At 38.7% G+C, this 15,419-nt stretch overlaps 1 protein-coding gene across 1 annotated transcript; it reads right to left on the reverse strand.

Moving 5' to 3' along the window:
- Positions 1–78: 78 nt before the first annotated feature.
- On the reverse strand, positions 79–11,330 carry LOC148820583 (cytochrome P450 2K1-like). Its single transcript, XM_088933207.1, has 9 exons — positions 11,118–11,330; positions 9,144–9,306; positions 8,419–8,568; positions 7,857–8,017; positions 6,557–6,733; positions 5,787–5,928; positions 4,504–4,691; positions 3,886–4,027; positions 79–2,079 (listed from the first exon to the last, which is right to left on the reverse strand). The coding sequence occupies exons 1-9, from the start codon at positions 11,316–11,318 to the stop codon at positions 1,895–1,897; spliced, it is 1,509 nt and encodes a 502-aa protein (XP_088789333.1). The 5' UTR covers positions 11,319–11,330; the 3' UTR covers positions 79–1,894.
- Between the last annotated feature and the right edge of the window lie 4,089 nt (positions 11,331–15,419).

Consider the following 15,419-nt stretch of genomic DNA (forward strand, 5'->3'; position numbering starts at 1 on the left):
ATGGTTGTTCCGGTTATTCCAAGACGCTCTGAAACGAAACTCATATTGACATGAAACTTTCTCGAACAGGAACTCCATTTTTTTTAAGCTTGGAATCACCATGCTGCTTTCGACAAAAAAAAAAACTCGATCAAAGGCATCTTTTTAAATTTTCTATTTTAATTAGTTTTACTCTTGATTTTATTACGGTGGTTTACATTTTTTTCAATTTTCGTTTTACTTTTGTTATGTTTTACATACTGTACCAACACGTAGAACGCAAGATAAGTGTATTACTTATGCACTATTAAATAGCACTCTGTGTTGCTTAAAGTTGTTTGTAAAAAATAAACGTCCGAGGAAATAAAAAAAAAACAATGTGTAGTCTGTATACTATAAGACGCTGCACCTTCCCCCAAATAAAAGATTGGATACAGGAAAAGAACATTAAATATTATTTTCAAACATTTTCGTTACTCAAAATACAAATGGCTCAAGATTGGAAAAAGAAACAAACACAACTGAAAAACATTTTCAAAGACACGGTGTACAGCATCTGTAACGGTGTATCACACGGTGACACAGTTAAGCTCTAAGCATAATCAAAGACCCCACACACCCCAGCTACAGACTTTATGATGGGCTACCATCTGGAAAACGGTACCGGAGCATTCGGGCCCGGACTACCAGACTCAGAGACACTTTTTACCCCCGCACTATCAAACTGTTAAACTCCAAGCCTCTCTCACTCTCACCTCAGAACAGGAAGAGCTCCATCTTGGCTCTCACCTATGATCTGAACCTCACAGTGCCTTCTTCCTTTCTTTCTTACCAAAAACCCAAACACACATTGAAAATCTACCTCTACCATACATGTCAAAAGCTCACTCCCCATAATTTCTATCCCTTTATTTTATTCTGTTGATGCATATTTTTGCACATAACCTGTTACCTTTTTGTTGTTTTGCACTGCCTGTTGCTGTTTTTGCACATCGTCTGTTGTTGTTTTTTTGCACACTGCCTGTTGTCTCTGTCTTTCTTTTGTTACACAATTGAATTGTTGTTGTTGGTTTTTTTTCTCTTTGTACTACTTATGTCCGAGAGCTAGCTAAATAGCATTTCGTTATACCATATACCATGTATATGAGTGTAATGACAATAAACTTGAACTTGAACTTGATATACTGTTTCTACATCTCTTACATTATACTGTACTGTACCTAACCTGGAAGGTCAGGGTGAAAGGCAGGTGGGAAATCAGCCCATCTGCCTTTAAGATACTGTTTTAAACTCAAATACTTCAGATTTACTTTACTGCGCAGAGTAAGCCGTAATATTTCTGCATATTAGCGCATTTAAATATGGCTGTTTCACTTTAAATGGCTGCAATATTTAATATTGAATCTGTGCATTAACAGCACAGGCCTGTAAAATAGGTCATGATTCCATTCAAATTTACTGATAACCCCAATGCCTTCTTGTTTTTCTTTCAGCTTATTTCTTGACTATTTGATTGAAACCACAATTTTATGATGGATTAATTAGCTCTTTTTGAGTTGTGCACAGTGTTTGCAAGTCTGGAATGGTCTGAGAATCTAATGTGTAAAATGTTGATTTATTAATTCCATAAAATATTTTGAAACTCTTTGAAAATGTTTGAAACTAACATATATCAAATCAGGTCACCATTAAAAAGTCAAATTAACTCATTATGTTTTTGTTCTAGGACTCTACTCACTGGCTGTTTAAAGCTAGTTATGAACCATGTGAGATCCCACATCATCAGTAGCTGTGTAAATCTCAAGGTGTAAACTCTGAAATCCCATTACAGTGAGACGAGACTGAGGCACAACAGGCTGCTGTGGCCTCAGTGTGGAAGAGGAGGCTGACACAGACTGAAAGAAAGCCTTGACCATCAGTGGCTGACAGCACAGAGCTTGTAGGAATGTGGGGATGCAGTAACACCGAGGACTGGTTCCATATTCAGGTCCTCAGGCAGGATACCAGGGGGCAGACGGAAGGTGAACTTCTGGAGGAGGGCAGTGAAGAACAGGAAGAGCTCCATCTTGGCCAGAGTCTCGCCCAGACAAACCCTCCGACCTGCAGGGCACACCACAAAGCAGATCGATCTAGAAATGGGATCTATACACAGGTATATCACCAGGAGATAACAGGTGGACCTGGAGATGGACACCACACTGTCATGTAACTTGGTACTCAAACATAAACAAACCACCTGCAGAAAGAATTTAGACAGGTTAGTCAATGTTCTCATCGGGACAGTGTGGACAGGTAAGAATCAAAGGAACTTGTTAGTGTGAATGACCTCCTCTAATTTGAAATATTTACAATTTTTCCAACAAATATTTCTAAAATCTAACAACAACATTTTCAAGTATCTACAGTACATATTTCTGGTGTGAATACACAAATATAGATTTACATTCTGCAAATGTTTTATTTTATTTGTAAAATCTTTAGGGCTAGGAAGTTTAATCTAATATAATAGGGTTCTTTACAGTGAGATGCAAAGATGCTGAAACATTCAATTGGAAATAGGGAGACCTGCTGAGTGTTACTCAATGGGAAACTGGAATTATAACTTTGAGAAACCTGGAGGAGGAGGCTGGAGGAGATTGTGGGATCAGTTTGGCAGTATGAATCAAAGAACTTGTTAGTGTGAATGACCTCCTCCAATCTGAAATATTTACAAGTTTGCAACGAGCATTAGCAAAATCTAAAACACTTACCATATTTTTGCACGTTCGTACGTATATATGGTATGAATACGCAAATCTAGATTAGCAGCCTGCAAATTGATCATCCATATATGTCGCTGCTCTACTATGTTTTGTTTTAGTTGTAAAATCTGTAAAGCAAGGAGGCTTAATCTAATAAAACAGGGATCTTTACATTGAGAAGCAAAGAAAGATGAAGCATTCATTTGGAAACAGGGAGACCTGCTGTGTGTTACTCAATGGGTAACTGAAATTATAATCTTGAGAAGCCTGCAAATGCATCTTTTTTCCAGGTTTATTTGTATGTCCTGTAGAAAAAAAGTTTTAATGATCTGCTTATGACTGCAACAAGAAGTAAATGCGAACTTGGACTTCAGCAACGACATGCTAAATCTGTTATTTCCCTATACTGTGTATACTATTCCAGTTAAAAAAATATCAGGGAAACGAAAGCATGGTTGTATCAAAATAAGATTACATGTCACTGAGTTTTGAAGATATTAGAAATGTGGCTATGCCATGAAGCAGTCTTAATTATCTTAATTCGTTAATGCCACTTAGACTGTTACAGGTGTATGAAAACAAATGTGCTCCAAAAGTTATTTTTTGCTGGATTTGAGAAAAGTTCAAATAGAATCAATCTTAGACTACACCCTAGAGCGCATCTGTCATGCATATTGTATATTTCTAATGAATCTGTGTTCTGATAGGAACACACAGAACAATTGCAACAGAGCATGCTGGTATACAAATACTGTAACTATTACTGTATACTGTAACTTAATGTACCCAACACAAGAGCAAGTCTCTAGATTGCTGTTATGTCTTTGGTTCTGTGCCAGTGTAATGTTTTGACACAATTTATTTGGATGATTCATTTATAATTAATTCAATTATATAATTAAGAAGTTGATTATAGAAACGAACTGGTGCAGATTGTAAGCACTGGTACATGGGTGTCCATGCTCTTAGAAAAACAAACTAGGAGGAGCGCATCCAACAGAGCACAGCAATTCTGGCCTTCAGACTCGTACAAGAGCAAAGATCAGGCTTGTATGCTTTCTGTACATTGGAGTGATGAGCAGCCTCCCAGGTGGTTTGGTGGGAAAATGAACCAGGTTAATGAAATGAAATAAGAAAATGGTCAGGCTACAAATGTGACACAGACCTGCTGAAAAGGGCATGAAGGCTTCTTTCCTAATGAAATTTCCCTGAGCATCCAGGAAGTGGCCAGGGTTGAACTCAAAGGGTGTGTCCCACTGTGTCTTGTCGAACAGCACAGAAGTGAGCAGCGGAATGACAGTGGTGCCCTGAGGAAGACAGACAGCAGGTTAATGTGTAAAGTATTAGATGATGTGTGTCCTACACAAAACCTCTTTGATTCAGTTGCCTTTTCTGGCGTCATTATCAGATTTGAAAAAGTTTGAACTAATTCAAGTTTTAAAAGCTGAAAAAGAGAACAGATATTAATATTGACAGTTAGCATTTTGCTTTCCCAGATTGATTGAGAATTTCCTAGCCTCATGTCCACTATAGACATAGTGTTGATGCTTCAACTGGCTGTAAAATACACTAGGCCCTATTCATTTTTTCACTCGGATAAATTATCAAGTGTAACAGTTCTCTTATTCAGCTAACCTTCAGTTTTATTGGCTTATGTTATTTCTGAAGAATGATCTTCCTATCTTGGAGTTTCTGATGAGGGTTAACCTCACTTCCCACTGTGACCCTGTGAGTTCTGTCTCTGGGTGGGAGTAAGAGTGAGGGGTGTGACAGAGAGGTTCACCTTCGGGATCTTGTAGCCCCTGAAGGTGGTGTCCACTGTGGTCTCACGCAGCGAATTCAGGGGGACCACGTTTCCAAACCTCTGGATTTCATGTAGCACTGCGTCAGTGTAGGGCATGCTCTTCCGGTCTTCAGACCTTGGAGGGCGCTCTCTCCCAATCACCCTCTCAATCTCTGCTTTCACTTTCTCTGTGGTGGAGATCAGATAGATTAAGCATATTTGTTTGACAGTCCTGAGGAGTTAGAAATAGTCTGAGTTCAGCTTGTTTTCTAATAGCACAATTATTTGAACAGAACACATATTTTACTATTTTCTATGTCTAGGAATTTTAATTACCAAAACAGTAAACATTATCAACTGAAAATGTCCTTGTCTTTTAATTCCGCTTGATTTACTTGGTCATTTCTTGTACTTTCCTTGTCATTAAACACAATATGTTTCTTAGGACTTGTTCCTGGATTAAAATGCAACAATGTCCCTCTCAGTTATTTTGTCATAATTTGTGGCAAAGGGAAAAATGTCCGCTTTTCGTTTGATTTCCAGACCTGATCATTTGAACACAGAACACTGTAGTGCTGCATCATAGGACCCTGGGTCTTTAAAAGTTAGAACTCACACTTTGGAGTGCTTTGTTTAATTTCATGGATAGCCCCTGTGTGGATTCATTTCAACACATTTTTGCAATGAAAACACACTTGTTTTCTAGACTATATGGTTGATTTGACATTTCTTAATTACTTTAGCTCTAAAAAGTCAGACACCATTATAAATAAACAGAAACCCAGTATAAAGCAATATTATGGGAATGCTGTACAAAAGTATAGTGTTCATGTGCATCTATCAATCATTAATTTATCATGTATTAAGTGCTGCTGCAGGGGATGAAAAATTCATTTAAAGCCTTGCGTTCAATGCCTAATCAAAAGATTTGAACATTTTTTCAATTAAAAGCAAATCATACGGGGTCATGTGTTGCTCCTATTGAATGTTCTTTTATAGCACTCAGGTTTAAAGGGACTGCAATTAACACATATTTTGGATTAGAAACCCCAGTTTTTCTAGATGTTTGTCTTGGATCATTGCACACAGACAGCTGAAATATAGACTAGGATATACAGCTGCAAATACAGTATGTCGTTGAGACCTGCTTTTGAATAACACAGTGAATGTAATTCTCTCAAAACGTTGTTTTAGGTAAGAAAACATTTGAATCATTATTATAGTCTGTTTATCTTTATGGTTCTAAATAGTTATTCCTTTTAGAAGGACAGTAAGATACCCACCCTGAATGTGAGGGTACCTCATCATCAGCAGAAGGCCCCAGCGCAGGGTGGTGGATGTGGTTTCTGTTCCGGCCCCAAACAAGTTGGCTGATGTGACTACCATGTTCTCCTCATCGAAATATGTATGGGAGTTTTTAGCTTCCTATAACAAGAAATAGTTACGGAGATCATACTACCATCGCTGTACAAAATAGACCCACTAGCAACAGAGAAAACACCAATCTAACTGATAAGAAGGATCCCACACACTGGAAAATTGTGTTTTATCTAATGTAAAGAGAATTCATTGAAATGCTTAGCTCTGTTGTGAAGATTTAAAACAAAATAACAGACAGGTGGCACAGTGGTGAAGTGATTAGTGTTGCTGCCTCTCAGCCTTGGGGGCCAAGAGTTTAATCCTGGACCTGAGGTGGTATCTTTGTGGAGTTTGTATGTTCTCCCCATGTTCGTGTGGGTTTGCTCCTGGGGCTCTGGTTTCCTACCACAGTAGGTTAATTGGCTTAATGGTAAAATTGGCCCTATGTGTCTATAGTGTCAGTGATTCTCTGTCTGCTCTGTGATATATTAGCATCCAGATCAGGATGTTCTGTGCCCATTACTTGTGGGGATAGGCTCAGCTGTGACCCTGAATTTGAAGAAGCAGTTAGAAAATGGATGGGTGGAAAACAGCAGATATTTTCCACATGATTCATACTGTGTATTACTTTCCCAAGAGCTGCAGACAGAAACAGTGATTCACAGCTCACAAAATACTGTCAGAAGAACATCACCTCCTCGTGTTGCTTCACTATGAAGGTATCGATGAAGCTCCTCATGTCATTAGGGTCAATGGCATCTTTGCTTTTCTTGTACAGATTCCTGAAGAAAGACTGGTTCTCTTTTGAATTATTTGAAAGTTTCTTAAAATCGCTTAAAAAAAATCCTAAGAAGGGGAAGACATTGAACAGCTGCAAAAAAACAAACAAAAGAAAGGACAGTATGAGTGCACTGAAAAGAAAACACAACAAAACAAAGTTTAACAGAAAGCATGTTTGGAATTTTCTACAGCTGAAAGTTGGATCAAAACAGGCAATGAGCTGTGTGAAGCAGGGCCACAGGACCAGCAGTTCTGAAAAGCCAGCCCCCGACAGGATTACCAATTGTAATGGTGAGTAAAGCTTTGAAAACGAGGAGCCATTGTTTTTGAGAATAAGGAGGTTTGCTCTCTGTTGCCAAAGTGTGGCTTGTTATATTATTGGAAGGCTTGTTTAACGGATCAAAATACAGAGTGTGGTGGACGTCTACTGGTGTAACTGAGCTCAAAAGTGTCAAAAATCACAGACAGTACTGGTTATGTCTTTTTAGTGTAGAGGTTGTGTAGATTGGGTGCTTGGAGATGTGTCTCTGATGCAACACTATTTCAGTCTGACCGCAGTATTACAGCTTTGTGTTCCTCTCACTTTTAGACCAGTACCAAGAAATATTCCATGAGCTCTTTCCTTGTGTTCTATTCATCTATGAGACATGACCATGACGAGAACTGTTTGAAATGTTCATTACCAACAAGGTCTTTATAATAATGATGTACTGTTTAAAAAGTGTCACTTTTGGAGGAAGCTGTAAGGATTGTCTTACAATACTACCAGAGCTTCCATGAAACATAAAGTGACTTAAACAAACTGGAACAGTCTTACAGCTGGCTAGTATGCTTTCAGATCATTTCACTATCTGATCATCTTCTACTCCACCAGTGTGTTAAAGATTACATCCAACACCACATTCTACTTCAGCAAAGACTGTGTGAAAAGATAATTATGGACTATTTCTTCAACAACCCCTTGTGGCTACAAACAAGATAAACAGGAAACACGCAATAATGAGTACTATACATACATAAAAAACTTATATTAAAATACATATGAAAGTATATCATATACTCAAAAAAGAAGGAATAATTACATGAATGAGACTAGGTTATTTTTCTTAACATAGTAAAACAAGACCAAATTCTTATTAATAAATGTAATTTCATTACTAAAATTGATAGAAAAATGATGATATCCTGTCAACCCAGTCGATGCAGTCCCATACCTGCATTTGTGGGGAGGCTAGTAGCTTAACGCTCTCACTAACAACCTCCTGGAGCCGAAGAAACCGGGGGTTGTCATACTCAAAGCGATCTCCAAACACAATAGTACATATGATGTTGGACACTGCTGAGTTGATGTGGATAGTAGGCTCAAACGACTGGCCTTGGAGGAAGTAAAAGAAAGAAAGACTTGCATCATCACGTGGGTCAAGATCAAAAGCAAGTGCTAGATACAGTATGAGTTACCCCCTAATGAAAAAGCAGGCCTATTTGTTAGGGTGGTAAGGTGACATTACCATGATCAAGAAAATTTCTCTTCATACATCTGTTGTTTTTAGTGATGCTAGTCCTAATCATTGCTCAATAGCAGTCTATAAATGCAATGAAAAACCTGATCAAAAGTCATTTTAATGTCACAATTGTTTGTCCTTCATCCTTCATCCTTAAGAGAGCAAAGCCCAGTTTTGTAAATTTGCATCAAGTAGGTGCAGATGCATACAGTACCTTTCCCTTATCTCGGCAAGCAATGTTAAAGAAAGGGAGGATTTACTATTTGACGGGTACCTTTGTAGGACTCAAAGACTTCTATCAGCATTTTGGACTCCTCCACGATCCTGTCCTCAATGGTTCTCTTGCCCATGCCAAAGTCCCGCAAGGTGGAAAGAGTAAACCGACGCATCGTCTTCCATGACTCGCCCTTTCCAAATATGATACCTGGAAATGAAAGGTGACAGAAGCTTTGAATGGTCTGTTTTCTGTCACCTATTCCCCGTGAAATTACATTTTCTGCTTATATTTTAATCAGGCTATATCCACATGAAGAAGGAGGGGAAAGTGAAGTACAACGCCTTTGCATTTCTGATTTGGAGATTGTCAACAATATTGATTGAAAGCTGAACCTTCCATCCATCCAGTTTCTAACCACTTCATGCAGTTCAAAGTTGCAGAGGAGTCAGAGCCAGTCCCAGAAAGCTACAGGCACAAGACAGGATACACCTGGAGGGGGCGCCAGTTCATCAAAAGGCAGACACAGACAAGGAAACACTCAAACCAATTTACCCAGCAGCCAATTCACTGACCAGAGCAGCCAGAGGAAACCCACACAAACACAGGGAGAACATACAAATTTCATTGAGACAACACCTCATGTCCAGAATTGAACCCAGGGCTCCTTGTTTCTAGGCAGTAATACTAACCAGAGCACCACTGAGCTGGTCCTCACATTCACTATTAATGCAATGTTTGAAGTGTTTAAAGTTCAGGGACTTGAGTGAGTTTACTTTTGTTACCTTTTCCCTTTGAGAATAATTTTGAGATATTTGTTAGGCCCCTTTCTCCAAAGTCATCTGCCTGGTCCACCAAGGCTTCCTTCACTGTCTGATATCCAGTCAGGACTACAAACTTCCGTGTGCCCATGTGGAAAGTGAACACATTGCCATACTGTTCTGACAGCTGAAGAGGGAAACAGAGGAGAAGAGAAGAGTGAGGTGGTGCACACAGACTACATCAATAGGATTTTGACTGCAAGGAAATTTTCTATTGGCACCCACATAATACAGTAGCTCCAGAGAGCTACAGTATGAACAGACAGGTTTATGCCTGAGAAACAAAAGTTTCTTCTGTAATTCTTGATTTTTGGCAAAAAGACAGGCATTCTAGCAAGAGCTGAGTCACCACTGACTGACAAATTGACTGACTGCACATGAAGAACATGCAGTAGGAAAGAGTCTGCATTCTCATGCCAATTAATGATTGTATCTGGGAGTCTAAAGCTTAATTAGGGGAATGACAGTATTTTGTCTTCCAGGGTACTGTACAGTATATACACAGATTAAATAAAAAAAAAAACTACCCAAATGATGCCAAGATGACTGTGTCTCACATTTCAGACTGTTAAGTAATTATGCTTTATGAGGATTGTAATTACCTTTTTAACAGCTAATTGAACTAAAAGCTGGATCTTCCAGTCTTACCAGGTCTTATATACTGTATTGTACCACCAACTGTTGCGTACAGTACATGCACTGTGTAATGCTCAGAAACGTCACTCTGTGATTGGTGCCTCCTGTGCTATACAGTAACTTTTCTAAACTATTCTTGCAAAAAGTCTTCTCTCTAAGCACCAGAAACCATACAAAGGGATACAATTAACAGGACATTCTGGCTCATTACACTTCTGTAAAGGTTTGTGATGCAATACTGATACACAGCCCTCTGACCTGTCAGTTTAGACATTAACAGATGTCAAGAAAAATCTAAACTTGTAGACCTTTTCCTGAGCCATTTAATCTGCACGTTTAAATAGTCATTATCTTTAAACGTTCAGGTGGGTAGCTGTGTCAGCATGCATAGGCTGCAAAGGAACAAGTAAATAGGTTTATTCCATGCTGAAAAAAAGAAGAAAGAAAACACAACGTTTCGGCCGTGGAGCCTTCTTCAGATGACACCTGAAGAAGGCTCCACGGCCGAAATGTTGTGTTTTCTTTCTTCTTTTTTTCAGCATGGAATAAACCTATTACTTATTATCTTTAAAAGACTGTTATTCATTTTATACAGGTGCATTGCAAAATTAAATAGTTTGGGATAATTATTTGGATTAATGATTAGTTTTCACATTCGTACTATTTACAGTATAGTTTAAAAATAAGCTCAGATTTTTACATGTCTCCAGATAAGACTGTATGATTAAAGAACTCAGCTGGTTTTCTTAGGCAGCAACCTGGAGTAGCAGTTAAAACTCTGGAAAGAAAGGTTGTGGGTTCAGACTTCAGGTGGGCCATTGCTGTTGTTCCCTTGACTAAAATGTGGCACCTTTGAATACCCTGCTCTATAAATGGGTTTCCTTTTTATCACTAAAAATTAGAAATGATCAATTTACTTACCTAGTGAAATCAATGGGTAATGCATTAAATCAGTTTTATGATCTTTTTCATATTTAATATACAGTATGGGCATTCCTGTTTATCACTGAAAGTGGTGATATTTTATGCATTACTCAAGCGGTGTTTTATCAACTTTTCGTGTTTAACTTTTTATTTTGTTGAAATGCCTTTTTAAAATTTATTGGTGCGCTATATTTACATAAAGAAACTGCATAGGTTAGTATGAATAATAAATATATTCTAAGTGCTACGAACGTACAACGCCTGTTCCGACAAGCCGGACAAGCGATATGCAGTATATATACAGTATTAATGGAGAGTGTTAATTATAATGCGGACTCCTTCAATTCTCAGGCACTCCGGACAATTCCTGTCACTCACCTTACAGAAAGTCTCCTGTGGTTTCAGAAAGTCCAGTACATTGAGATTCCCGATGATCGGCCAGGGTCGTGGCCCGGGGGGAAATTTATAGGAAGATGCTTTGGAGGGTTTGAAAAACAAGTAGAAAAAGACAACTAACGATGTAACGAAAACTAGACACACAGTGGCGGAGTCCGCCAATAGCTGTGTAATTACTGACATGGTTTCCTGTCCTCTGCCTGTTCCGAATTACTGTAGTTTCAGTCACTCACAGGTATATAGACACTGATTACGTATTAACTGATGCTTATATGCTGTACGGAGGTTACGTATTTCAATGCTGTGGACGAGACAGGACTAGAGCACTGCTGTTCTCAAAAAGACTAAGGCAAAGGTTGTTTCGGTGTGCACCCTTTTACCTACAGAGCTGTATCTTTCTACAGTATTTTACCCTTTTACAACCTCCGAAAGGCCAAATAAATACGCCAGGAAGATGTTAAAGAAAGAAAAATACATTAGATAAAGGAATTGTTTATCGCGAAGCACACCGATTCACTGTACTTTCGATTGAAAAACATTTTACATGAACAACATAGTCACGGGCAATGTAAGAATAGATGTACTATATATACAGTATACAAATATGCGCAACCTTCTAAAAAAATTTTATTTCCAGTTGTATTTCTGCAACACACACCGTTACTACTGCTTTAACACAACTTGTTATATTTTGGTGCGACGACTAGGGGCGCTACAGTCCAGCCCTGGATTGGAATGCAGCACCCGAAGGCTGGGCGGCAGTGTAAAAGTGGCAACGTTAAGCAGCTGAAACTGGCTTCCTATTGGCAGTACCTGTCAAAATAAACGTCGCTCCTAAAACATGCCTCCAAAACAAAATCCTGGATAGGCTAATATCACATTTCTGGCAAAACTACAAGTCGTGCATGCTCAAAGCTCCGTGAAATACTATAAAGAGACCCACGGTTAACAGTAAATCACCTTGGTTTAATCAGATTGGTGCTTTCGCAAATGTTGCTGGGGTTGTTAGAGCACGTCCTGTTCCCAGACTGGGACAGTGCAGCGCCGTGCTGGACAGGGAAAAGCCTCATTCCCCCCAAGCTGTTCTGACAGAATTGGGAAGTGAAGGCGCCTTGCTGGTGTTTTTGCATGATAACACAGCAGACAAACACCACTATTCTTCAATCAGATCAGCGACTATTTTTGTGTTCTTTGAAATACTTAAACAGTATTATACTTCTGTTTTAAATATCTGAATTATTATTGTTAACCTTATCCTTTTATACCCAGCTATGAAAACAAAGGATTAGAATTCTCTACTCTAAAAAAGTATCAACATTGTGCTTTAAATAAAGCATTAAAACTCCTTAAAAAATACTATTACTATACTAATGTTACTATTAGCAATAACTAGTAATCAATTATTGTTAGTTAGTTCATTAGTAATAACTACTAACTAGTATAACTATTACCAATAACTACTATTACTATTACTAATTCTATAGTAGTATATTCTTTGTTGCACCTTGAAATATCTTGCCTCTGTATTGGAGGGCCAATATAATTTACAATGAGTAATCGTCCCAAGGTATTTATATTCAATTACTGTTTCAATTTCCATTCCACAGTTACAGGTATCTGTAATCATACGAAAAGAATATTTATTTCTGAAATCTATCATTACCTTTGTTTTGTTTGAGTTTAAAACAGTGAATTATCCTGAGATCGATAATAAAAAAAGCTTTATTTCCTTTCTCGAACATATTCATCATCATTCCAAACTCCAGTCAAGGCAGCATCATCCTCTAACCTGATAATCAAACAGTTGTCCTAGTGTCTTACACAATCATTTGTGCACAATGTGAACTGCAGTGAGGACAGCACACAGCTCTGGGGTCCCCCTGCGCTGGTGCTGGTGGTGAGAGACTTCCCCGCGCTAGCTCACACTAACACGGGAAAATTGTTATCCATTGAGCAAGTACAGTATATGATGTACAAACATGTCCAAAAGCTCCCCTACCAACCTTGTTGCCTGTAAAATGTTCAATTCCAAAGAAAAGTCAGCAAAAAAAGATGTGCGCATAGGATGATGGAGTTTCTAAACAATTGTACACTTGATATAACAAGGTTATAGTTGCATCTTCAACTCCTCGTTTCACCCAGAACCCAAACGGATAGGCTTCCTTGAGTGCACTGGTTGCAGATTGAAAATGGAACAAAACTATTCACTCAAAACATTCATTGTTGACTGAAGTTAATGCTACTGGGCAGAAATCCTTTTATTCAACAATTTAAGTTTTTAAGGTACAGTATAATTCCAGATGTCTTCATCCTCAACCACATATTAAGGAGAATCCGTCCAGAAACCAGAAACAGACTCTGTGTGCAATTAAGTGTCTCCTGGATTTAGCCCTAGATGTTAACTGGTGCTCTAACCCGTATTTATTTAAGCCATGGTAACACTGATTGAAGTACCTGCATGCTCTAAAACGTGGTCCATAGCAAGATACATCTTCCTTTAATATTGTACCCTACAATTACTGTTAAATGATTGTATAATTTTGTTTCATAGCAAAAGGTTTGTTATGCAATTATTGTGTAATTATTTCAATACTTTCTTATAGCAAGAGACCGTGCCACATGCTGCTAGTGTTCTGAATCGGTAATTGCTACTATACGTTATGTACTGGGAGACACTGTGAGCTGACTGATTGGGCAAACTCCTTGTATAACATGCTTGCAAATGGAAGAGCTTTGTTGCTGTTCAAGGGTAGGCAACAGCCATTTTTGAGTCTGATTGTATTTTTGAGAAGAACAAGATTCGGTACACTCATGTCAGAAGTTCAAATTGAAGCATTCCTAGAAGTGTTCATGCTATGATTTTCATTTGTGTCCTAGATTCCTAGTCTTTAGTTCCTTGGAGGAAGCAGAACTGTCAGTGAAGTAGCAAAACACAGCGAATCGCTTCAACAAACTTTGAACTCCTTAACATCTTCCCTTCATTTTTCCCAAATTCTTGTCATTTGAGTGGTTGCAGTCAGTCTTACAGTGCAGTAGTAAGAGAGAGAATTTGCTCATTGATTGAGAGGCAGACATGCAGGATTCTAGAAATCAAGATATAGTGGGGAACGTATGCTAAAACAAAACATACAATATACATTTAAAATTTACAGTATTAAGAGGGCATGAACTTTAAAGAGCCACCACTGACTGGTGTGTTCCAGCCCTGGGATATTTTTAAACAAAATACTGTAAATAGGTTATTAAGCAAATTTATTTTAAAAAGTATTCCTTTTAAGATTAATTTAATGGATTATATTAAACAACACACGAAGCAGTTAAAATAAAAATTACAAATAACAAATTTCTGGAATTTAATGACATTTTATTTTCAGGTTGTGACCGGGGTCTGCTCTTTTCAAGTTAAAGTCATAGCTGATTGACAGCTTCGTCTTAAAAAAATGCAAAGACCTAGCGGTGCTCAGCACAAAATTTCACATAAACTGTAAATCCAAAAAAAGCTAAATCACGCACTAAGGAGGTATCTCTTGTGCCACAGTGGTAGGGAGTGGTCAACTTCCTCTGACTGACATTGGAATGTGTGGAATTGCACACAGAGCCAGTCCTATCTGCTCCTCTCCCTCAAGAAGAACTAAACCCCTTCTGTCTGCCAATTATCCAATCAGCCTATGTGAGTCCCATTGTAACCTTCTTTTCCCCATTAACAGGAGACTTTCTGCCACGACCGCCACCCAGCAGAGATCAACCTACAAAAGAGCTAAGCAGTGCCAGCAGCGGGTTGATAATAAGAAGCGCCGCCGCACGTGTTAATCGATCAGGACACGCTCTACCGTGCGGCAGGCAGCGCTGTTTAAACCATCCAAACCGGCTTCCCGCTGCTCGGTATGGAGTCTTCTCCTAGAGAGCTCTACCTCGCCTTTGGTTGTACCTCGCTTGCTTTACTTCTCCCGGCTTCTGAACTTCCCTTTTGCCCGTCGACCTTGAACCTCGCCTGTCGTTTTGGATTGTACACCTGTCTCTATATCATCCGGCTTTCGAGCTACCTTTTGCCTTTCGACCACGAACTGGCCTGACGTTTCGGATTATACGCCTGATTCGATATTTACACGCTATCCTTCGTCGGCATAGGAGCCTTATACCTCATTGGGATTCGTTACACTTTCTCTCAAAGGCCCTGCCTCACAGAGCTATTCCTGCTTTCTGTACAGCGTTACTATTCCTAAACGGTTTTTATTACTATTTGAGTTATTGCAAACTGTTAGCTCACTTTTTTTATTCTTTGAG

Source organism: Atractosteus spatula, chromosome 14 (genome assembly GCF_055471065.1).
Source record: "Atractosteus spatula isolate fAtrSpa1 chromosome 14, fAtrSpa1.hap1, whole genome shotgun sequence".
Lineage (NCBI taxonomy): Eukaryota > Metazoa > Chordata > Actinopteri > Semionotiformes > Lepisosteidae > Atractosteus > Atractosteus spatula.